Source organism: Psittacula echo, assembly GCF_963264785.1.
Source record: "Psittacula echo genome assembly, chromosome: Z".
Lineage (NCBI taxonomy): Eukaryota > Metazoa > Chordata > Aves > Psittaciformes > Psittacidae > Psittacula > Psittacula echo.
Genome location: NC_137742.1, coordinates 62,526,651 through 62,551,783, shown reverse-complemented (window position 1 = coordinate 62,551,783; position 25,133 = coordinate 62,526,651). Strand labels below are relative to the sequence as shown.

The window sequence follows — 25,133 nt, the reverse complement described above, 5'->3', positions numbered from 1 at the left end:
GTGCTCACATTTAAACATAGAAGTGTTTTTCAGACCTGGTGTTAATAAAGGTTACTGATTTACATTTGGGAGAGCAAGAAGAAAACTAGAGGAGAAAAGGGGAGGAGGTTCTTAAATAAGCAAATCTTTGTCATAAAAATGCCTGGATCTCTCTTGAATCCTCTTGGATCTAAGTGCAGAGAGAAGACAGACGTTGCCAATGCTCTGCTGTATTAGCTGTTGATCCAAAATTTGTGCCTGGACCTGATTAAACTGAAATCCTTCTCTTTTATTTTCCCCAAAGTATTCCATCTATAGTAATATGAATGCACAAGACAAATGAGTCCAAAGAAGAAAAAAATCTTGCACGTTCTGACATTTCTGGACAAGGAACAATTACCTACAGGAAAACTTCAAACCAAAGTCCGTATCCTAAGACTATAAAGTCCCATATCTTCCATCCCCCCACTGGGTTACTTGTAAGTGAGAGCAAACACAAAAGCCAGAACAAAGGGAGAAATGTAATTACTTTGTTTTGGGAATTATGGTTGGAGAAATAGAACAGAAAGGAGCTCCTTTGTTAGCAAAGGCTGCGGCTTCTTTTGTGAGCGGCTTCCATGTGGTCACTGGTTGCACATGAGTAAGTGATTATCCTGTTTCAAGTAACATCCAGGAAACTCTGAAAAAGCACCAGCCATAATAACATTGCAATGTCTTAAATCAGATTTCTAACCCCTGCTGTCAGAGTTACAGTATTGCTGGGACTACAATACAAAATAAGGGCAGAGCCATAAGGATCCTCCTTTAGGGAAAATAAGTGACTTCTGCTAATGTTTAACTCCATGGGCTGCTGTTGCACCAACAGCTCAGAGCAAAGAGTGCTCCAATAACCCCTGCTCCACTAACATGAGATGGTACAATAGCCAGAAGCCCACCCAGCAGAAAACATGGAGAGCGCAACACTGGAAACATGGTGTGGCCAAGGGTCCCGGGCCTCCAGACAAAACAACGCCTAGCAGAAGCAAACCACAAGAACAAGCTGAAGGACACCAGGCAGTGCCAAACCCCTGCCATTCTGACTGCGAAGGAAACAGGCTGTGTCGCAAGACCCACCCTAACCTTTAACATTCCAGCATGCCAGAAGCAATGGCCCGAGGAGGAAGCAAAAGGGACAGTGCTGCTGGCACCCTGCACCCCAGTGCAGCTCTCACGGCTGCCCCATCGAGGCAATGACTACTTCGGCAATGCTAGCAAGCTGTATAGCGTTCATTCCAGTGCCTAATACATGGTAAAAATGTTGCCTGCCGCCTTCTGCCAGCATGCCTTTCACACTTTGGTGTCTCTGACTAAAAACTTGGGTTCCCATTGGTCTGACAACTTGCAACCTTGACAGGTCCAGAGGGTTGCAAAGGAATCTTTCTTGCACTTTGGCAGCAGCATAGCCTATTTCTCCTTACTACAATGCATCACCTTGAAGAGCTTTTTAGACTTACAGAAACGTTAAGAGTCTCCAACACCCCTCCACTGGGCTGTACGTGGTTTTCCTCCTACAGCCAGTAAGCAGTTTACATTATTCACATTGAGAATTACATGTGGTCCATGTTCAAGTGCATGTTCACAGTTACCTCCAAGTCCTATCCAGCAGCTCCACCAGGCACTTTCCAGCCTGGAACGATGCTCAGGGTTATTCTTCCCTCACCCGTGTGTACCAGGCATCCCTGGCATTGCTACTTGCTGGGCTTTGTGAGCACCCAGGTATCCCAGTCCTCCCATTTAGAGAGCTACTCCAGACTGAAGCTCTGCTTTTCACCATGTCAGCCACTCCCTCATAATGGCTATTTCCAGCACTGTAAAAAACCAAGAAAAGCATGTAAATACAGATGTAGACACACCATACGTGTGTGTATATAAAATTCCTGTTTTCTAGAACTAAATCTTTTATCTGCAGACAAGCGTTGCTACACTTCTCCTGGTTTTGATGTTTCCTGGCAAAGGAAGACTTTTATTAAAAGCAATAAATCCAAAAATTACCAGTCTACCAAAGAGGAAAACAACAGGAACTAGAGTTTTCGTTAGGGTCTTACCTGTAGACCCCTCGTGATGTTTATAATAATTTCCCTGGCCAAACTTTGAATAGCAGGTTTCTCCTGAGGCATGATGCTGTTGGTAATTTATGTAAGCAACTGAAAAATGACAAGGTTAATTATTTGTGAAACAGTTACCATAGTCATTTTCTCAACATTTGCTATCATGCACCATGAAGCCAAACTGTAACTAAGCAATGCATCACTGGATGTATCCTTGGTGGGTTTAGTTTGGTTTTCATTTTTACCCTACAAAGGTGTCTACAGATCTTTTGTAGATGATGGATGGTTCCTTATCCCTCTTTTTGTTGCGCTTATAAAGGCTCAGCAAAAGCACAACAAACTGATGCCTGAAGCTGAAAGGTGAAAGAAATTGTACTCTTGTCACAGGGAACCACAAGCAGAATAGGTATTTGTTGTAACATTTTTCTTGGTTAAGGCATGTGAATGAGAATGCAGCACTGCCTTCAGAAAACAGCTGCTGTGCTTCTTGGTTGTGGAAGGGTTGATTCCTGGGTAGAGTGGGGAGTGCTTTGTCATGGTGCTATTTCTGAGAGGAACATTAGGATGGAGACAGTCCAAGCTCAACTCTCCATGCTCCCCATGGCCACGTGGGGCTGGGAGAGAGGGGAGGCTCCCTTATACACACATATCACTGCAGGGATACAAAACGCTTCATTGAATGCCAGCAATGAGTCTCTAGGACCATCCTTGGATCTTCCGTAGAGTCCCTGGCCTCTCTTTCTTGGCATGGTGATGTGTCCTGTCCAACAAGTCCAAAAGCGGTCAAGGGTCTGACACTGGATGCAACCTGCCCTTTTGGTATAAGCCAGGAGAAAGCTTTCCTAAGGGCTCCAGGTAAAGGAAGGAGGCTCTGTACAGCATTCTCATAACGGTGCTGGAGCTCTGTAAAACTTGTTCTCAACAAATTGTTGTTTAGAGGAACAACAGTGAAAGCCCAGCAAACCTGCAATGACAGCAGAATTTGAGAATATTGAGGTCAGGAGGGACCTCCGGAGGTGCCCAGATCGAAACCCGTGCTCACAGCAAGGGCAGCTTTAAGGACTTGCGCAGCCAAGGTGGGAAATCTCAAAGGTCTCCACTAGGTCCCCCTGCCATTCTGAGCATGAGGAGGTGTTATGGCCAAGGTGCACCGAGAGCTGCCATGGGTGTTCACTTCTGTCACCTTAGGGCCACCTCCAGCCCCTGCTACCTCTGAGCTGAGCTGCTTTTGCGTGCTCTGCCCTGGTCTGAACGAGAGGGAACGAATGGAGACTCCCCAGAGACGCCATCACCAGCACTGCTGGGGGGCCAAAACCATTCAGGTGAGACAAGCTGGTCATAAACAACAGCAGCTGAAGGTGCTCAGTGAAGTGCAAAACATGTCCTTCAGTACACAACTGAAATTTAACCTCTGAGCAACGCCTACAGCTTCTTACATTGTGACAAATAAAAGATATTCCTGCTTAGGCGCAAATACCTGCTGAATCTGCCTTTGTTAGGGAGATGGGTGTGAGCTGACACACCTTGGCAGCTGTGGCGTGGCGTTACGATCTTGGCTTAGAGGGTATCCTGCAGGAAGCAAAGGCAAGTCAGAGACACCTTTGCTTTTACTGAACGTCAAGTACCTGCCTTCTCTCCCTTTGCCAGGAAGAGCTGGGCTTCCCCCCACTTAGCTTGGTGTCCTGGGTATAAGAACAGTAAGGGAAGGATCCCAGTAGATGGGTATTTCCAAGACTCAGACTCTGACTTCAGACTCTGTGAGGTGTATGCTCTGTGTGCTTCTCAGTGACAAGATACTTGGGGATCTCATCCAGCCACTCTGCTGCCTGCTGATACTAATTTAAAACAACAACTAACAAACCACTGTAATTGGAGGATTCTGCTTACCTCCAAACCGTGCTGTGTCCACGCTGAGGTTTGTAATGCTGCCTGCACACAGAGCAGCAAGAGGACACCAGCAGCTCCTACGCTGCCATCGCACCAACCCCGGCAGCAGTACAGGCTGCTGGCGTGTCTGTCTCGGTGGCTGTCACTCCTGTCAGCACAGACCTCCCTTGCTGGCTGGGGAAAAAGCCTGGAGAGTTTTCTGCCTGCTCAGGCTCCCACACAGATGAGTGAGAGGAGCTGTGGCTGTCCTGCACCCACTTAACCGGAGAGAAAGCACTGCTCTCCAGTGGGATGCGGCAAAGGGACAGCAGCCGGTCCGCTACGCTGCAATCCCCAAGGGACACCTAGAGGCAGAGACACAGGCAAATGAAGGGCAGGCAGCTCGGATATTCTGAGGTACCGAAACTGCTTTTGTTTGGTGTATCAGGGAGGAATGACCTGAAAAGACAGCTTGTGCTGGTGCTGCTGGTGTCTGAAATACCAGCCACAAGGGTGCTGTCCTGCCATGCTCCATGCTAAAGCGTGGTGGCCAGTGTGTAACATCAAATCCTGGCTTAATAAGTCTGCAGCCCAGGCACAAATAAGCCTCTCTGCACTGTCAGTTGTTCATTTTGCTTCAGAGCCAAGTCTCAGTCATGGGCAAGGGTGAGTGAGACCACTGCTCTGGGAAGAGTAGACTGAGTGTATTGCTGGTCCTGACAATCTCCAGGCAGGCACTGAGACTGGGGCTAACCCTAGAGAAATGCTGCCACGTGCCAAGCCATGAGCATCATTCCCTGGCCCTTCCTTACTCCTATCAGTCATTTTATCACTTCTCACCTCATTTGTAATATTGTGCAGGAGCCCTGCCCAAGATTACGACTTGGAAACACAACACAGCCTGCAAGTTAAATATGCTCAATCCTATTTAACGTCAGCAGGGAGTGTCATTATTCATTATTAGTCTCCAGTTACACAGCAATTATTCTTCTCACAGTTCTCCCCTGCCTGCAATCCTTAAAAACAAAAGGCAAATGCCTTTATTCAATTTTTGCCTCTGAATAACAGCCATTTCAGCCTAATTCCTATTTCCACTTCTAACTGTTGAAGCTGTTTTGACATGAGTCACACATTAAAATCACTCCAATGGGCTGCAAGGTGCAGTTACAGAAATACGACTGTAATGAGCTCTTCCACTCCAAGGTGATACAGCCTAAGTACACCACCTTGTGCTTTGCCTTCAGGAGGCCTCCTCTGCTCTGTATGTACTCAAATAAATGCCTGGCTCTCCTCATATCACAGGTCATTTGGAACTTCAAAAACCATGCAGATAAGAAGGATAGCAAGAACCTCCATGAAAACTGCGCAGGGGTACCTGTGGCTCTGCTTTGATGCACTTCTGTGCCCCTGCGCTGTTGCATTGTTGCATGCGTGGCTTCTGCAGACACTCTGTGCTAACTGCATGTGGAAACACTATGGGGCTGGAACCCAAAAGCTGTTCTCTGTGAGAGCACCACCAACTGCCTAGTCAGCTGCAAGTTGTACTGGATCTCCAGGTGCTCCTCAGCTGCTGATTCTCACTGCAGATAGCAGAAAACTTCCCTGCACAGCCTGGTCCTAGCATTACCTTCCCTGGCCTTCTCCTTCCCTAACCAGCCTTAGGTCAGTTGCTGCTCATAGCCAGTGCTTCTGAGATGCCCAGTCCAGAAGTCAGAGGGCCAAGATGACGCTGGTGAGCAGTCTGAGAACGGACTCTTTACACGCTGCTGCAAACCCCTCCAGAGCCCCAAGAACACACGAGGGCAAGCTGGAGACTCCCCAGCGCTGGCTGCTCATTCAAAACAGAGCTCAGGCCCTGCTGGAGGTAGATTCAGTCCTCATTCCTGCAGCAGTGAGGGAGGCTTGGTCGAGAAGAGGATGTGAAACCTCCAGATCAAGGACTGCAGGTGGTCCACCACTGAGTGTAGCTGCAGGAAATCTCTGACCACACTCGAGCCATCCTTTCACCTTCCACAAGGAGAAGAGTGGCTCCAGCTCTAACCACACTCCATGCAAGTCATCTTCTGCAGAAAGGCCACCTTCCTTCCAGGGAAACAACAGCTCCCATGGCTCGCCTTGCATGCCTGGCCAAGAGAGGTGGAAACCTTGGGCAGCTCCCAGGACCCTTTTGGACCTGCTGTCTCGTGGAAAGGTGGGTTGAAACCCATACCAAGAAAATGAGAAAAACCTAATGTCAACTGCGGGAGCAGTTGGTTTGTTTTGGGAGGAAGGCCTGCCACCCAGTGCGAGGGTGGAGGAACAGACAGAAGCAACCTTGTTCAATAGTGATGATCCTGCCTCACAACTTACTGCTGCTGAAGACTCATCTCTCTGTACTTGCATCCAAGTAGCAGTAGTAGTATTTTGGGGCTACTTAGTGCAAGGAAGACACTGACAAACTGCAGAGAGACCAGCAGTGACCCCCAAGGTGGTGATAAGGCTGCAGCACAGGGTATATGAGGAGACACTGGTAGAACTGGGCTTCCCCAGATGCCAAAGAGACAACTGGGGGGTCCTCATAGGCGTCATCCACTGCCTGAATGGTGGTTACGGAAAAAACAGAGCCGGGCTCTTCTCCAAGGCAGACAAGGATAGGACATGGGCAATGGGTGCATACTGCAGGATGGGACATTCCAGCTGGGCATGAGAAAACCCCTCCAACGAGAGTGGTGCATCGCAGAAACCACGTATCTGTCCTTGGAGGTGCACAGAACTCAACAAGGCTCAGCATAACCTGGTCCAGCTTTGGACCTTGGAGCTGGGACTACAGACCTCCAGAGATGCCTTGCCAACAACAGCTGGCGATTCTGTGTTACGATGGGAGGGAGAGCCTGGCGAGGGCTGGAAGCTGTGTCCACCAGCAGGCTTGCCTGAAAGGAAGGCCTAAAACCCCAGAGCTGAGCTGGATCTGCCACCGCTGCCCTGTGCAGGGCTGTGTACTTCAGCTGGCCCAGGAAATAACACAGCTGCTGCAACTCAGAGCCCCTTAACATGCTTGTGGAGATCTCCTCTCCTACCTCCTTCGAGGAGCACTTGTGTCTGTACATCCACAGTTTTTCTGATGCAGAGCAGTGACCGAGCAGCTGGAGGAATGAGACAAGAGAGGAAAATGACTGCAGGAGTGTATTAAAGTATTCAGCTTGTCCAGCTGAAAGAGATTCCTGCCAAACGATTTTATGAGGAATGAGGCATTTTACAGGAAAAGCAGGGCCTCTCCTCTCATTTCCTCTCCCCTCTTCTCTATGAACTTCAAAGAAAAGAGGGGTCAAAACAGAGGCCAGGCAACTGGAACCGAGTTCCTGAGCCCTAAAGCCTAATTAGTCTAAGATACTTTTCATTGGATATTTCTTAGAGACAGGCCTAAATTACTAGTCCTCCCCACAGTGCTGCCAACAGCCAGATAAAGCCAGGACGTGGTCTGCAGTTTGCAGGGCCCCAGCAGCACTAGGGCTCCTGGAGGGGGCTCAGCCCACACCCCACTGGTGGTAAGGCTCCCCCAGACCCCCAGGTTTTGTGTGGCCACAGCTAAAGCCTGCTCCCCAGGTCAGGGATTGCCTACCCCTCCTCGGTGCCTTATCTCAGGGCTGCCTTCAAAGGGGTTGTGCAGACTGAACTCACCCAGCGCCATGTGATTATTGTCCTTAGGTGCATCCGCTGAGGCTACCAAAGAGCCTCCAGCCATTTGGAATTGCCGTTCCCACAGTTCTAGGCTGATGTTAAACCCAGCTCCCTGCCCAGCTCCTTCCTGCAGGCCATGCTCCATGCCCCTTCATGCAACTCTTTGTTCATGCATGAACCCTCCAGCTTCTCTGCATCCCTCCATAGTGGATGCCCAGCAGAGGGGATAATAATGTCCCTTGGTCTGCATCTCTTTGCATGGCCCAGAGTGTGGTTCGCCTCAACAGCATTGAGAAACAAAGCTTGTATTTGTACAGGTTTAAGGATCCTCTGAGACCACATCAAGTCACACATCTCCCTCCCTGCAAGATGCAGATCTTGGGTGTTTTTTTGTTTTGGGACCCATAAAAAGTATTCTCAAGAACAGAGACAGAAATGACACAAGCCGTTTCCTTATGCAGCCTCTCTCAAGATGCTGGCCTCAGAGGGGTGCCTCTTATTTTCAGACTATAGCAAAGGCACTTTGGAGGAAGGACTCATTTCCGGCCTTGTGGTCTGAAAGCTGAGAAAAGCAAAACCCTACGGCAGGTCACTAGAGTAATTTGGAGAGCAGAGAAAGGACATCATTGTCACCATAAGCTTATGTGGCCTCCTGGTGCCATAGCACAGCTCTGGAGCATAGGAAACCAAGCCTTGCAGCTGGTGAGGCAGCAGGCAGTTGCACATAAAGCCAGATGGCCATCTGGCAGGGAAAGTGAGGTCCTCACGGGTGTCCCTAAGCTGTGATTCTGCACCCCAGTGGCGCCTGGATCTTGCTCCCCTGCCACTGCATTCAGGTGACCTGGTCAGTGTAAGGCACGGCTCATTCCTGGTTTGGTGTCTAAGGGAAGCCAGGGAGCAGAAGGGGAGTGCGGAAAACTGACTAATCTTTCACTGGGAGAGATACAAAAATTATTATATTAAATTTTCATCCAGGGAAAAAGATATTTTCCCTTAAAAAATTTGACTGAGCTCCCACTTACAGGGTGGGTCTGGGACCTACAAGGACTTGACTTAACTCTATTCTACTGCAGATCATCTGTGCTGCCTAACTGCAGCAAGAATATTTATGTCCTTTTGCATCCATTTCCCAGGGGATCCAAAATATAAAATAAAAACCTTTCCTTCCCTTACGTAATGCTCTGCCAGAGCTGGCATCCTGCGAGTGGTGGATGGAACACTCTCTGGAGGTCTCCAGACACAGCACTGCTGCCAGCACCAGATCAGGTTGGCCTTAGCTGTGTCTAGCCACAAAGCCAAAGTCTGCTTCCCGTGTGCTTGCTCAGCACTTCGTGTGTCACGACCCTTTCCTTGGATGAAGCTCATGGAGAGCGCTGACTCTTCGCACAGGGAGGTTTAGCTGGGGGGGGTCTACCTCCCTCTGCAGCTATCAGGGAAGGAAAGCCAGGTGGCATATATAGCACTAACATCCATCCAGGCTGTTAGCCTGTTCCTGTGCTGGTTTCACCTTCCAGGAGAATGCCATCCTGATGACTGTGATGGTTTAGGACCAGGCAGCCTGTCCAGCTCTTCCTGCTGGGACCAGTAACACGGGAGGGAGGGCGGGCAGGAGAGCATACTACTAGCATAAATACTACTTTATGCAGCTGAATTTAGTGATGAATTGAGCCGGAGCCCTGTGTGCTGCCAGAACAAAAATAGCTGCTATCTTTGGACTTTACTGTTTTGCTTTGTTACAGTTTGGGTCAGACTGGTTTTCAAAACAACCTTCAATAGACATCAATACACCTGTCACTGAGAACAAAATACCTGGTATAATTAACTAGTACTCAGCAGTAACCCCTGCACCTCTCTATTAGGAGTTAAAAAAGATGACTGGAGACGAAACAAGAGCAGGCAAAACGTTACCCATGTGCCTTACTCACTGTTTTTTCAACTCTGTGCTATTGGATTACTTTCTTAAGCACTCAGGGGACAGAGACAGCAAAGAACAGCTTTTGTTGGCAAAGGCAGGCATTTTCTCACACACGGCTGTATTTTCCATGGCTCATCCAGTAAACTGTACACTAAGCCTAAAAAGCCAGGAAGGAACAAGTACATCCAAGAGGGGCCGAGTACAGCAGATCTCACACCCCCGTGCACTAGCAGTGTAGCAGTGGTACTGTGCACCTGCTGGTGTGGGTGGGAAGTGCCCCACACCAGGAAGACACAAGCAGCAGGATCCTTGGTGCTGCCCAGTGTTGCGTTACACGTATAGAAAATTGGCAGAAAATCCCTCCGCTGTGCTCCAGCCAGTGATCAGAGAGGCTGGGGATGGCTGGGCTCAATTCTCATTATCACTAATTCAACACTCAAGCCCCCTTTGTGTTCAGTAAGAACTTTCACAGTTACAGATCCACAAATAGTGCAGTTTATTGAAGCAACATTAATACAGATTCTGAATTGCCACTGATAATTTCACTTACTTCATTAGCACTGTAATCCAAAGGTAGCCAGTGATTAATTGAGCTCGTATAGAAAAATAAACCATTGAGCTCAGTTTCACCCGGGTATTATCCAGTGGCACAAAGAGGCATGCGGCCCTGCAGAGGAGAGGGCCCGCTGACTTGTCTGCAGAGAGGGGTCGTATTCTCGTGCTCTGCCATGGAGGAGTTCAAATGCCCAGTTTATACTGTTGAGATTGTTTTCAAACTGCCTCTTGCTGTCATCATAGATGGTGTGAGGGATCTCACTTTGGTGTATTGTTATATGTAAGTGAGGGATAACGACAGTTTTGATTACCTTCTGTCTGGCTGTTCAAAAGGCTGCAGGTCTTGTGCAAGGTCGGAACAGAGCTGTGACACATTCCATTACTCCCTCTTTCACACCGCTGAGGCAATCATTAAGGCCCATCCGGCCTCTCCCCCTAATCACCTCTCAGCCTAATCACCCCCATCAGCAGGCCATCACCTCTATAAGGGTATTGCAGTTAACTCTCTCACCACGGATCTCATGGCCTCGTTCCTATACCTAGGGAACTAGGAGCTCCCTTCCCAGCAAGGCCACCTAAGCCTACACGAACTCAGGAGGGAGTTCAGCTTTACTTCTCTTTCAGCATTAACCGGGGCTTCCAGACCTTTGGCCTCGGTCAGAGTCCAAGCAGCACCGATGGCTGCCACAGCCACTTGTTGCGTTTAAAAGACAGGTATCTCCTATGTCCCCCCACACCACCGCAGGGGTCTGCCTGGGTACAGCAGCGTTTTCCCAGTTCTTGGTCCATAATTATTAAAAGCTGACAAGATACGCTATTAACTTCCCTACTAATTAAATATTACTTTATGCAGTGCCACCTTTCACACAAGACCACGCTTTTGAAATGCAGAGCTCACAATGGTCTAAGGCTTGCAAACAGCAAGCAAGAGCCCTGTTTTGCACCGGCAAATCTGCATATGCATAGAAGCAAGCGGCCGAGGAACTGCTCCACATCCGTTCCAGACCTGACCTGCAGTCAGCCCAACAAGTCTGTGTCACCGCAGGGAGCCTCCCGAGATCCTGATGAGTGAGAGACGGTGGGTGGACTGCAGCTCTGTGGGAAACCAGTGTATCCAGGCTGTAAAACACTCAAGCTTATGCAGGAGGTGCCGACCATCCTGTGAGACAGTGCGGCACTTGCACAGCAACCACGCAGGGTAACTCGCGTTAGTGCTCCTCCCTGATTCCACACGTGCTCTCCCAAGTGGCCGTTCTGTTTGGAGTGTTGTTGCTGGGAGTGACAGGGAATGAACAAAACCACCAGAGCCAGTACCCACGACTGCCAGAACAGTAGTCCCAACCTTTCTAATCCTCTTTTCCTAGCGTGTTCTCTCTCAGCCTTCCTGCCCAGCTCAGCTGCAACTCCATGACATTTGGCTTGCGCTACATCACCGCGCAGTATTAACCCCAGTGTTCACACCAACTCACTTATCTGGCGAGGAACAGCGAGGTCGGAAGGCACCATGGGCTCCCCCGTTCGCTCCCCCCCCGGCCCGCCATATGGCCCGGCACGTACCGCAGTGAGTACCTACAGGGGGCGCCCACCCGCCGCCGTGGCGAAGGGTGCCCCAGTGCGCACGCTCATATTGGTTCCTCCCCCATCCGCCCACCCTTGCTCTGAGTGGTGAGACAGGCGGGAGGGGGCGTGGCGCGGCCCGGAAGAGGCGGAGAGTGAGGGCGGAAGCCATTATTAGTGGTGGCGGTAGTGGCAAGTGCGCGGTGACGGTCTCGGCAGAGCAAGATGTCGATCGAAATCGAGTCCTCCGAGTACGTGTGGTATTGGTGGTGGGGCTTTCGAGGTGCCCCCCGGCATAACGGGAGCAGTAGTGGGGCGCGATGGCCACGGGGTTAGCCGCTCCTGAGGTGATTGGGGAACGTGAGCGCGGTCGCGCTGCTGCTATGGCCTAGCGTCCGGGCGGGAGAGAGGCCGCGGTGCTCTGGGAGGGAAGGGAAGAGGGGCCGCAGGGCAGTCTTTATGACTTTGTGCCGTGCTTCTGCAGTGTGATCCGCCTGATCATGCAGTACCTGAAGGAGAACAGCTTGCACCGAGCCCTCGCCACTCTTCAGGAAGAAACTACCGTGTCCCTCAACACTGTGGACAGTATTGAAAGCTTCGTGGCAGACATCAACAGTGGGCACTGGGACACGGTGTTGCAAGCCATACAGTCACTGAAGCTGCCCGACAAGACCCTCATTGATCTCTATGAGCAGGTGTGTGAGTGCAGGGTGCATGGGGACTTTTCTGGTCTGAGCCTAGATCTCTGGTGTTTCCCACTTCCCCTTTACTGATGCAGATGTTTTTCTCTTGATGCAGGTTGTTCTGGAGTTGATTGAGCTCCGGGAGCTAGGTGCTGCCAGATCTCTCCTGAGACAAACAGATCCCATGATTATGCTAAAACAAACTCAGCCGGAGCGGTACATACACCTTGAAAACCTTCTGGCCAGATCTTACTTTGATCCTCGTGAGGTATGTTATGCTCTCCTTACAGACCTCACACTGGTCTCTTGCATGACCCCTAACTTCAGTACCAGGTGCTTACTGCAGCTTTTCTTTTTCCACTCTAGAAGTAAAAACGTGCAGCTTCCCAGTTTCATGATTTTGCACGTTTTATGAAGTGTTAGGGCAATGATGTGTAACACTTGGTCACAAGGCAGTGGTTTTGAAGTATACTGCAGGTGGGAGTTTAGGGTTTTGTACCTGTGTCCTGCTATGAGATGATGTCTGTGTTGTGCTTTTCTTGTCTTTATATATGCAGAAGAAAATGTACATTTTTGTAAATAAAATTGTTGTATAATAATAAGTTATTATTTCTGACTGATTTCATCAGCCAGAAATTTGTAGTGAAAATATATTGCAAGTGTTTCAAGGGTTGGTGTTAAAAGGAAGGGCTGTCTGGAAGGCCTAATAGCAAATGAATGTGGAAGGGGCTTCTGTTCAAAGCAGTGAATGTTTTTATGGAAAGTAGTTTAGAAGAATGATTTCATGAAAATTATGTTTCTCTAGGCATACCCAGATGGAAGTAGCAAAGAGAAGCGGAGAGCTGCTATTGCACAAGCTTTAGCTGGAGAAGTCAGCGTGGTGCCTCCTTCTCGTCTCATGGCATTGCTGGGGCAGGTAATTATTGAATAATATTTTAGTAGCTGTGTGAGTTTCTGTGGATCTTTGCCACATGAAACTGCTTGTGAGATCACAGTCAGTTTTGTCTAGTTGATTCTCAGACTCTGTAAAAGTAAAGCTTACTTACTGCACATTTACATGTGGTATAGGTAAAATTATATTTTCTCCATGTGACAAGGATTTAGCGGATTCAGGAAAGTCAGCACTCCAGGAGTAGATTTGTTGCCATAGAATAGGTACTGTGAGCATAGAGAAGTGTGTTTTTAGGATACATACTTCTGTGGTTTAAGTCAAGGCTGATAACTTGGCACCACACAGCCTCTTGCTCCCCGCCTTATTTCCCCCCAGCTTGTGGAGGGATGGGGAGGAGAATTATAAAAATATAAACCCCATGGGTTGAATTAAGAACAGTCCAGTTACTATAGTATAATATAAAACTACTACTGCTACTAATGTTAGTTATAAGGCAGGTAAGAAGGGGAGGGAATATAACCTGAGAAGGGAAGGAAAAAACCCAATAAACAACAATGATGCACAATACAATTGCTTACCACCTGCTGACCAGTACCCAGCCTGACCCAAGCAGTGATCTGCCCTTCCAGGTGACTTCCCCCAGTTTATATACAGTCTCAAACTGTTCAGGTGTATAATTTGAAAGGGTACAAGGAATTGCTGTATTACATTAATTAGAAGCAAGCTTTGATGAGGAAGATGTATACTAACTGATACGTAACAGCATGGCTTTCAACTCCTCCAGGCACTGAAATGGCAGCAGCATCAGGGCCTGCTTCCTCCTGGTATGACAATTGACTTGTTCAGAGGCAAAGCAGCTGTGAAAGACGTAGAGGAAGAAAAGTTCCCAACACAGCTGAGCAGACATATTAAGGTGATGTTGTGTTTGTTTGGTTTGTGTTTGATGTGTGGTGTTCCAGCTTGTTCCTTTGCTGGCCATTATGTTTGGAGATAAGAGTAAACCTTTTGAATTCTTCTATTCTCTCTTTTTTGTAAATCATCTTTAGCTCTCTCCCTTCTTCCTCTTCTCCCTTTCTCCGTGCTTTATCTCATCAGGAGGCATTTCGTGAGACTCTGAAATGAGGTCTCTTAATAAGATTGGGTGCTCATAGTATTTGTGAATATGATAAATGTTTTAATTGTTTGACTTCACAGTTAAGAATAATTCAATTTTCGGAAGTGGTTCTTTATTTGTGCAAGGCAGTACTTGTGTCTTGAACTTCCGTGGGTGGTTCATATTAGGTTTTGTGAACCATTTAGGTTTTAGACATACAAGGTGTACTAATAGGATCAGTATCTCCTTTTTTAGGATTTTATCATATAACAAAAGAGAAAGAAAACTATGCTGTAATGACATAGTAGTCCTGCAGCACTCATAATGTAGAATAGGCAGCTTCCTCATGGGAAGGTTTTTCAACTTCAAGCAAGAAGGGTTAGGTAATAGTTTTACCAGTTCTCACAGTGAACAAAAGATAAGGGGTTTTTTTGGTTTTAGGAGTGCTAATATGTTGGTATTGACAGGGGTTTTTATACTTTAACCTTAAATCTGTGAATGCATACCTGTAGAAAATGGCATATTTTTGCCGCCAAAATGAGTCTGCATTTTTATTTTCATGAGTCGCTGTTTAAAAATTGCTTATCAGGCTGAATTTATCTTCTATAAAACAGTTCGGACAGAAGTCGCATGTGGAGTGTGCTCGGTTTTCCCCAGATGGACAGTATCTTGTTACTGGTTCTGTTGACGGTTTCATTGAAGTGTGGAACTTCACTACTGGAAAGATTAGGAAGGTAAATTGTGCCTTATTTTATTCACATGGATGGTTCATTGGCCAGAGCACCTGGTTTTATTCTTTGATTTTTATACTTTGTTTTCATTTCTTGGGGACTGTGAATTTCTAAAGGGTGCCTGGCTGAGTGATTCAGATACCTTTCTGAAATCTTTACATGGGTTCATTTGTCCAGTTTGTCATAAACTTCCTTCTGCAAAGGAAGAGGGATCTGGATCATTGTTGTTGCCTCTAAAATGGTGACGATAGTACCCCCCTGTTATTACAAGGTTGTGAAGTCTGCCTGATGATGGGTTATAAAACACAACTGAAGTTCAAACACCTAGTAATTTTACACTTTGCATTAAAATATATTTAATTGAATTCACTATTTTGATTGGTGGATCTTCTGCTTTTGTTTAGGATCTGAAGTACCAGGCACAAGATAATTTTATGATGATGGATGATGCAGTGCTTTGCATGTGCTTCAGCAGAGATACAGAAATGCTAGCAACTGGAGCACAAGATGGAAAGATCAAGGTAAAAATCTTTTTCTACAGTATTTTGGTAGGGATGGTTACTAGAAAGATGCACTTCAATTACAGTGACGTTGCAGTTCCTTCTAAAAACAAATTGTGTGGTTCGGAAACAGATATGTATTGGCTGTAATGTTTTTAAGCTTCTGTGATCTCATAACAAAGTAACCACCTCTGTTTCATTTGTTGTTTCCTCTCAGGTTTGGAAAATACAGAGTGGGCAGTGTCTGAGAAGATTTGAACGAGCACACAGCAAAGGCGTTACATGCCTCAGCTTCTCTAAAGACAGCAGCCAAATTCTTAGTGCTTCATTTGATCAGACAATCAGGTAAATAAACTGTAAATATGTGACCTACAGTGCAGAAGAAAAACTTTTGAATATGTATTGATTTGACCTGGGATTTGATCCTTTTGAGTAGAGTTTTAGTATATAGGAGAGCATGACTGCTGAGGGTTGGGAGAGGAGCAGTTTGAAAGTTCAACCTTTTACCTTGCTTAACTGAATTACTTCAGGGATAGGGGCCAGGTACCTCTGATCTGTTGTTGTTTACACTGACTTTGCTCACTTTCTTTCTGGGAGTCTCCTAGGTTAAGTGGTAGTTGTGTCAACCTTCAAAAATAACGTTTTTCATTATAAGCGTAGGGGAAAAAATCTGAGGATAACAGGATGATGACATTTCTTTTTTTTAAATGACCTAAACAGCCTGATCATACTCACTATCTTTAATACATGACTTGAAAGTAGTTGCTGTTTCCATCCAGTTTAAAATCACAGAATGGTTTGGATTGGAAGTGACCTTAAACATGGTCTAGTTCCAACCCCACTGCTATGGTGTATAGTTTAGTTCACCAATGTCTGGCATTCTTTTTTGGGCAGTGAAGCAGTTCATGATGTTGAAGGCCTACAGGCTGTGATTTTGGAACCAAATTTTTCTACAGACTTTGGAGTTGCTTTGATGCACAATCCAGTTTGTATATTCAGCTAGTTGATAGTGTGTCAGCCTAGTTACAGCGGTTGGATATGAGATCTGTCTACAGAAAATCAAAGGAAGTACATCTCTCTTAATGTGGTTGGACTAAACTGAGCGAGCTTGGCATTACCCGACACTTTCCATGTCCTCAGACTTACATGCATACAGCTACTGCACCTTACCTGGCATGCAGGTAATCTGTTAAAGCAACAATGTGATAAATCAGTGGATTGTAGTGGGATAGGTATGTAGGTTGCTGGGCTTGCATCCGTGGTCTAAGGAAGCTCAAGTGTCTGTGCAATCTGTGTAAAGGCAGACTATTCATAAATTATGTCTTTAATTAGAAGGTACCTGTAGAGATCTCTAGTGCAATATGCTTCTCAAAACACAACCAGCCTTTCAGTTAGGACAGCTTGCTCAGTCAGGTCCTTGTCCAACTGAGTTCTCAAAATCTCCATGGGTGGAGACTCCACTGATTCTGGCATCTGTCCTAGGGCTGTACAGCTGTGTTGGGGAAAATCCTGTTTGGACATAAGGAAGGAATTTTTGTCTTGGTTTGTTTTTACCTTTGTAACTTGTGCCATTTGCCTCTTGTCCTTTTCCCTCTTGTGCATTTGCCTCTTGTGCACCTCTAAGAAGAATCTGACTTACAATTTATCAGCTGTTTAGTAAGGACTTAGATATTATTTTTCCTTTTTTTTAAGGATCATTGCAAAGTGGATAAAATCAAGAATGAAAGTTTATTGTAACTTCTAATAATAGCAAGTAGTCACTACAGTACTCAGACTCTGTCCTAATCTAAGTTACCAGATGGGCAGCAACCTTATAAATCCCTTGTTCCTGCAGCCCTTAGCATCTGGAAAGTATTACTTAACATTTGTGTAGTGCAGTAATTCTGATCCTGCACCTACCTGGAATTTGCTTACTGCTGGGTAGATTTGGTTTGCCACAAAGTTCTGTTGCTATACACTTTGCTGCAGTTGAAAGTGGCTTAGATGAGTTTTGTCTGGTTCAGTTTCTTTTGTTCTTTAGGGTTATTCTGACTTACTTAGTAATAATTGGTTTAACCTTTTGTATCTACGAAGAAGACAGCAATTACATGCTCCTGAATGTTCATTTCTCTGGGCTGGATGCACCTAGCCCTTTCAGCCTCCCCTCACTGTTCTGTGGTGCTGTCCTCCGTCTATTTTAGTGACTCCTTAGTGAGGGACCCAAAACTGAACACAGTCCTCCCAAAGTGACTGCACATCTGCCAAGTAGGGGGGAACCTTGATCTACAGACTCTGCCTCTCCTAGTGCATCTGGTGTGTTTCCTCAGTGCCATAGCACGCTGCCTGGCTTTCACTTTGATTTCCCCAAGGCCTGTCAGGTCCTTTGCTGCAGACCTCCTCTGTGGCTGGTCAGTCCCCAGTTGATTCTTATGCCTGAGGTAGTTCTGCAATGATCTGCTGTCAGGATTGTGAGGCTTCTTTCAGTCCATCTATCCAGTTTGTCAAAAGTTCTCATCTGTCTTTCAGAATTGAGTTGCAGGATATGGGACTTAGATTATGAATCAAATTGATCCAGTGCTTCATGAATGCATGCATTTTATGCTGCTGTAAAACCTAGTGTCACCAATAATACTGCTTTAGATGAAGAGATGTGTGGATCTGGAAGCAACTGCACAGTGAACTGGTATTAGGAAACATCTTAAAGAGATGTTAATCTGCTGAAATCCTGATACATACGAACTATATAGCGTAAGGATTTTAACTGAAATTGTGTAAGCTTGGATGCTGAATCAAGGCCATGAAACTTAAAATGGAATAAGTAATTTCATTCTCAAGGCTTCAAACTTCTGCTTGAAAACTATATTCCTGTAGCCAGTAGGTAGTACAATTTAAGGCTGATACAGATCGCCTCTATAATTTCATTTTAGATGGCTGAGCAAATTCTGCAGAATTGCACAGTAAGGGGCAGTGGCAACAGCTTAAAAAAGAGAAAAAGTCTGGCTGGGACCAAGGAGAAAATTTTTCTTAACTCAGGGCTTGGTCAAGGCCCTGAGCAAGCTGACCTCGGTTAGACTAGTGACTTCTGAACTTAATTCTGTAATTCTTTTTGTCAGCTTCATAGTTTCCCCTTTAATAGTTGTGTTACCTAACATGTGCAGTGTGTATTACATACAGGTCCTTGAGGCTGAAGGTTGATGGTAATTCCCTAAGCTTTTCAGGGGAACACATAATAGCTTTGAAAGGGGCTTGTCCTAAACACAGCTTGTGGATTTTTAGCACTTTTTATTGTTGCCTATCAAAGGTATCTCAGAAGTAAAATACAGTAAAGCCAAGGGGTTGTTCACACTACCTCAGTTACTCACTCTGTTTAATCTTTCTTTGTGACAGGATTCATGGTTTAAAATCTGGGAAAACTTTAAAGGAATTCCGTGGTCATTCTTCCTTTGTCAATGAAGCTACTTTTACCCAGGATGGCCATTATATTATCAGTGCATCTTCTGATGGCACAGTGAAGGTAAGATAGCATTTATTTACCCTTTATATAAATAATGTATTCAGACACTTTGCATGTTGGAGCTGATGTGTTATGACTGTTGCAGTCATTGGAGAAGACTTGGGGTTTTCTGCAATAATAAGTCTTTCTGTTTGTGACCTTTGCTGTAGATTGCTGTAAATGAGAACAGATAAAGTTTCATAATGTGTTCACAGACTGCTGTAGAGTCTTTCTGCTGTATTTATTAAAGGAGGATATAAGTGCAGCCCTTATCTGCCTGTTCCTGCTATTATTCTAGAAGTAGAATTGACACCTGTCATCTTAGAATGTGGGGATCCCTTGATCTGAAATAACAGCATTTTCTTGCTTACTGTGTTGGACACATGTTTATTTCTTGGTGTTCAGGAGTCCCTTGCTGTGTAAGCTAGGTAATCTAGCATTAATGAAACTGACTGTGGGAGTGGCTTCTAGTCTAAGTAAAGTGTGGAACTACTTGGTGTGTAGTAGTTAAGAGGAGTAAAATGTTGTGTATGGGACATTACTAACTAATAATGAAAACAATATAGAAGCAGCCACTGTCAGTAGGGCATCAGTGTAGTGCATGGAGGGGATGGATAAACATATCAGGTTTATAAACTTGGCCCAGGAGAATGTGATAGATCTTGATTGTAGTAAATGGGGTGTTGCTTCAGACTTGCACTCTCTTGCTAGAATACCTCAAATCATGGGAGTAGAATAAGAGGGTGGTATGTTTCATTTTGACTGTACTAGTATGTAAACAGCAAAAATATTCCACAGATTATGAGTTACCTTTTAAACAAGCAGTTGCATTTCCTGTTTCTAAACAGCTAGAACAGCCTGGTGTTGGGGCTGAAGCAGCTGGAATCTAGAGTGTCTCTCCCACTGATATCAGTGAGGCTTTTTTTTTTTTCTCTGCAATTCTTGTGTCTGTCTTGTGGAAGGCAAATGGCATGTGCAGAGACTGCACGTATATTCACAGATATCAGTTAAAACGAGAAAGCAAGTCTGGACTCACCCCTTGGGGAATATGTTTAACAGAAGGGAGCCAGGCTGAATTTGAGTAATGGAAAACAACATTCAGTTCAGTGGTAGTGAAATTTTTCATGGTGTCCAGGCTTTAAAATAGATATGATGAAAGACCACCAAACAGTAAGTTATGTGCTTTAAACTACAGTTTTTGGAATTCATATTTCCCTTCAGGCACCTTAAAAAATCTGAACCCTGAATCAGGGCTTTTGTTTGTTTGTTTCTTTTTTAATTAGTTTTGAATATCTTTCTTGTACTAGGTTTGGAATGTGAAGACGACAGAGTGCTCAAACACCTTCAAATCTCTTGGCAGCACTGCTGGAACGGACATTACTGTGAATTGTGTCATTCTGCTCCCTAAAAACCCAGAACACTTTGTTGTTTGCAACAGATCAAATACAGTCGTCATTATGAATATGCAAGGACAAGTATGTGATGTTAATAGTGACCTTTCAAGTCTCTTTGTCTCAATCCTTTTAAAAATGCCCAAAACCTAGTTAATAAAAATTAATAAAAATTAAAAAAAATTAATAAAAATTAATGGGGTTAAACCCCATTTCTCCCATTTGCTTTGATGAGAACTGTTCTGTATCCAGATTATAGAACAGCTTGACTTGCAGAAAGCAAATGTAGCTATGGAAAGATCCTGTGTTCTAAACAAGCCTAGTACTGCCTAAATATTTTTGTCTTGAACATAAAAATGAGGTGCTGTAGCTTAATCCTGTCAAATATTTTTGGGGGGGTGTCGTTACAGATTGTAAGAAGCTTTAGCTCTGGTAAGAGAGAAGGTGGTGACTTTGTCTGCTGTGCACTTTCACCTCGTGGTGAATGGATCTACTGTGTTGGTGAAGACTTTGTGCTCTACTGCTTTAGCACAGTGACTGGCAAGCTGGAAAGAACTCTGACTGTAAGTTCTTAGTTTTGAGCTTTTGGGGAGTTCTAAACACAAGGATGGTTCAAATGCTCATGCTGTTTAAGTCCGTAAGCAGAAGTGTCATATCAAGGACTCTCTCACTTCTAGCAGCCATGATTGGTAACAAATGCATTCTAGAGCACTTGGCTGTAGAATGTTGTCATGCTTTAAACCTAGCTGGTAACTCAGCACCATGCAGTGGCTCTCCTGCAGAATCCCTCAGGTGGGATGGGGAGGAGAATCGATAGAATGGGTTGAGATACTACTACTGCTACTGATAAGGGAAGTAACAAGGGGAGAGAATATGAAACTAAAAAGGGAAAGGAAATTAAAAACAATAACCAACAGTGCTGCACAATAAAATTGCTCACCACCTGCCAACTGATACCCAGCCTGACCTAAGCAGTGATCTGGGCCTTCAGGGTGGCTCTCCCCAGTTTATATACTGGACATGATGTGCTGTGGTATGGGATACCCCTCTGCTTCTGCTAGAGGCAGAGCATGAGAGACTGAATAGTCCTTGGTCAAAGTAAACATTATGTAGCAACAGCCAAAACAGCACTGTGCCAGCAGCAGTAGGAAGGACACAAATAACTGTTACAGCTGAACCCAGGACAATGTCTCCTTTTAGAACCCGTTTAATTAAAAAAGTTATGAAAATATTTATCCACAAAGCCAAGAGTGAATTGTTCAAAGCTTGAACTAGAGCATGTCTTGACCTGGTCTTTGTCTGATGAAAAATCTGACCAAGCTGTCAATATTTAAAGCTGTTAGGTATGTTGGGGCAGGGGGGGAGGAGGGAAGAAACATTCCTCTGCTTTTGCTGTATGCACAAAGCATGTTAAACCTCAGATCAACTTTTCTCTAGTTCTTGTTTGAAGAGAATATTTACTAAAAGAAGAATCTCCTCGTTCATCTTTCTGCTTATTCTCTAGGTTCATGAAAAAGATGTCATTGGCATTGCTCACCACCCCCACCAGAACCTGATTGCCACTTACAGTGAAGATGGCCTGCTCAAGCTCTGGAAGCCATAGCTTGATTTTACAACAAGCTATTAAGTGTGCCTGTTAGTTGCAGGTTATTGGTGTTTGTGCTTTAACAAAGTCTGAATACAAAGAGTGTGATATTTGCTCCATTTTCAGTTCAGTTTTCCGGAGAATGACGTTTTTACTTCTTGGCCTAAATTTAGGTAGGTTGATGCTTAAATATAGCATCAGTTAATTTCACATACTTTTTATTTTAACCAGAGTAGCTGAAGCAACTTCAAGTGAGTGTTTTTTCTGTCTCCTGAAGTCTGTACTCTTCCTATAGTGTTTATAGAAGTTGAATGAGCTAGGAACTATATACACTTAAAAATAAGTGGTTGATGACTTCCTAGAATATGGTAAAATACTTTTTCTGAATGAATTATGTGGAATGAAAAGAATGTCTTTTTTTCCACTGAAACAGAGGCAGTTTTCCCAGAATGCAGATAAGGCTACTCTATCCTCAGCTTGAAGGCAGAGGCTTTTATAGTCCAGTGTACTTTTCTAGTACAGTGAATACTGTATTCAGTATTCACTATATTTTTTCCAATTTTATATATATTAAGTAGTGTCACACAGTTTCCTTGGAGCCAAACTGTTCTTCCTGATCTCCCAGCACTTCCTGCTATAAACCTTCCTAATGTGACAGGGAGATACAGTTGGGCTTTTATTGTGGGTGGCTTTTGTGGTTTGTTTGTTTGTGGGGTTTTTTTGTCCTTTGTTTTACTTCAGTTCCAGGCTAAGCCGAATTATTACCTGGGCCCTCTTCCTGTAAGTGCATAATGTCTTCACACCATCTTTAACTGAAGTGAGCCTCATGGGATCAATACTTTAAAATGTGGAAAATCTGGTGTACATAGGCCAAGTTCCTAGTGCTGTGACGCTGCACATGCTACAGTTGTATTGGGCTTTTTTACAGTTTACTCTGTTTAGCTTCCTATTTTCCCAGAAGGGCATGGCATAGTCTAAGGAATTATTAGCAAGGTTTTTGTTTCATTTTAAAATTCCATATACCTGTGAACCTAGTCGAAGTGCTGCTTGATTAGCACACTATGATAAAGTTAATCTTTCAGGCTCTTCAGTTTGGAGCAGATGGTGATTCTGTTTCAGATCCTGACTAATGCACTCTGCGGTGAATGTGCACAGGAATCTTCTCCAAAGTATGACCTAAAAAATTGCCTAAATTAGTTCTAATTGGGCTTGATCTTTATACAAGTGTTGGTTGTCAGCTAGTGTCAAGTGCACTCACCCATGCACTTGATTGGTCTGTGTTAATACTGGTCTAAGGAGATGCAGAAAAGAAATCAGCTTAACTTCTCACACAGCATTGCTTGTTCACTACGACTGTAGTGCTTTGTTCTGTTTAGCTGTAATGTTTTAGTTGCTAAGTTTTTTTTACTTCCCTTGATATTGCAATAAAGTTATTTTGTAGTTAGCAAAAAGTGATTGTTTTTCCTGCCTGAAAGACACCCACATGTCAGAAATGTCTGACAGTGATACATCTGAAGAGCTCCATTGGCAAATACTTGTACAGAAGATGTCAACACAGTACTTTTAATGTTACCTGACCTGTGCTTCGTTTTGCCTTCAGATCATGCAAAACTGTTCATCCTCAATGCAAACAGTATCATTAATTTCTCTTAGAAAGAAAAGCCATTGCAGCACATGAAAGTCAGAATCCTGGATGTTTAAACATTGAAATAGATTCCCTAGCTTAAAAATATGAGAAAATCTGGCATTTGATTGTTGAGAGTTGTACTTTGTTGTGTCAAGAACTTCAGACAAAAGGTGAAAGCACTAACTAATGCTTATGCAAGGGCAATGGTTAACTCCTGGGCTGCAGCTGTAATTTGCAAAACAGCTGGCATTTGTCACGAACATACAATGATAATCTGAATATTATTTTTTTTTTTTTCATCAAAACCCTGCATTTTTCTTTTTAATGTAAACGTTTAACTTTTTAATGTAATACTCTCTGGAGAATCCGCCTGGTGCTCCACTGCTTTCCCAGATGCAAGACTTGAACAAGGCCACATCTAGTGGTTTAACATTAAAGCAGGCATGGTTCACCTTTGTTCGTTGCTTTGTTCTTGAAATACTTTGCTTGGAACTGTTGAGATCCATGATCCATTGAGGAGTGCAAAGTAGTGACAGCCTCATATGTTGGTTCACCTGCCTGTTTCTGGATTGGGGATCAGTGAGTGAATTCCAACCTGGCTTGGGTGGAATTGGGTGCATGTCTGTATGTTCTTGCAGAATACATGCAGAGGAGCTACTGCCATCTCAGTCAAAATAAGTGATCTTGGGTTCCTGCACAGGTATGCGATTGGTGGATGTGATGTTTTTAATGTTACGGAACATGTAAGCCTGTAGCTATGGTACCTACCACTACCAGCTTGTAATTTGCAAATTAAAATCAAACCCTGCCTTGACTCTTAGTACAATTTAGAGAGACTAGCTGAAAACTGAAGACTTGGTCTCAAAGATCTTCTGCAAGTCCTATAAAGCGGGCGAATTCTCCTGAGGTCCGAGAGAGTAGGCATCTCTGTGGGTGCCTGCCAGCCCCTGTGAATCCATGATAATGCATATTGCTGAGGGACGTGCACCATGAGCTTGGTGAGAGGGCTGGCCTATGGCTTGGGGCAGCTTGGTAACAAGAGTGTTCATTTGAAGTAATTAAAAAAGAAGTATGTTGCTGAGATCATGGGAAAGATTAAGAGCATTTATAACTGACTTCTGGCATCAAGTACAGCTTTTCTTCACTTCCTGCCTCATGTCTGCATGGCTTTTGGGAGTCCTTAAGCACAGTTACTTCATCTGCACTTCCTGTTGGTGATGTGGGCACCAGTGTGTCCACTGGATAGCTGTAAATAAAACCTATGACCTGGACTATGCCCCTCTTGTATGACGAAGCCCAAAACTAGACACGACACTTCCAGGTACGCGCTTACCAGTGCTGAGGAGACGGGAAGGATCAACTCCCTTGACCTGCTGGCAACTGGGATACCAGTTTTCTTCCTTCCCAAACCAGCACATGGTTGGCTCACATTCAATTTGGTGTGCAGCTGGGCTCCCAGGTTTCTTCTCTACCCTGATGATTTTCATCTGGGTGGCCCTCAGCACGTCCTGATGCCTGGGGTTGTTCCTCCCCAGGTGCAGGA

At 44.9% G+C, this 25,133-nt stretch overlaps 1 protein-coding gene across 1 annotated transcript; it reads left to right on the top strand.

Annotated features, from left to right (window-relative positions):
• Positions 1–11,764: 11,764 nt before the first annotated feature.
• On the top strand, positions 11,765–24,046 carry SMU1 (SMU1 DNA replication regulator and spliceosomal factor). Its single transcript, XM_080638224.1, has 12 exons — positions 11,765–11,867; positions 12,101–12,311; positions 12,415–12,567; positions 13,105–13,215; positions 13,976–14,104; positions 14,899–15,018; positions 15,420–15,536; positions 15,733–15,860; positions 18,882–19,008; positions 20,295–20,462; positions 20,789–20,941; positions 21,883–24,046. The coding sequence occupies exons 1-12, from the start codon at positions 11,842–11,844 to the stop codon at positions 21,979–21,981; spliced, it is 1,542 nt and encodes a 513-aa protein (XP_080494350.1). The 5' UTR covers positions 11,765–11,841; the 3' UTR covers positions 21,982–24,046.
• The last annotated feature ends 1,087 nt before the right edge of the window (positions 24,047–25,133 follow it).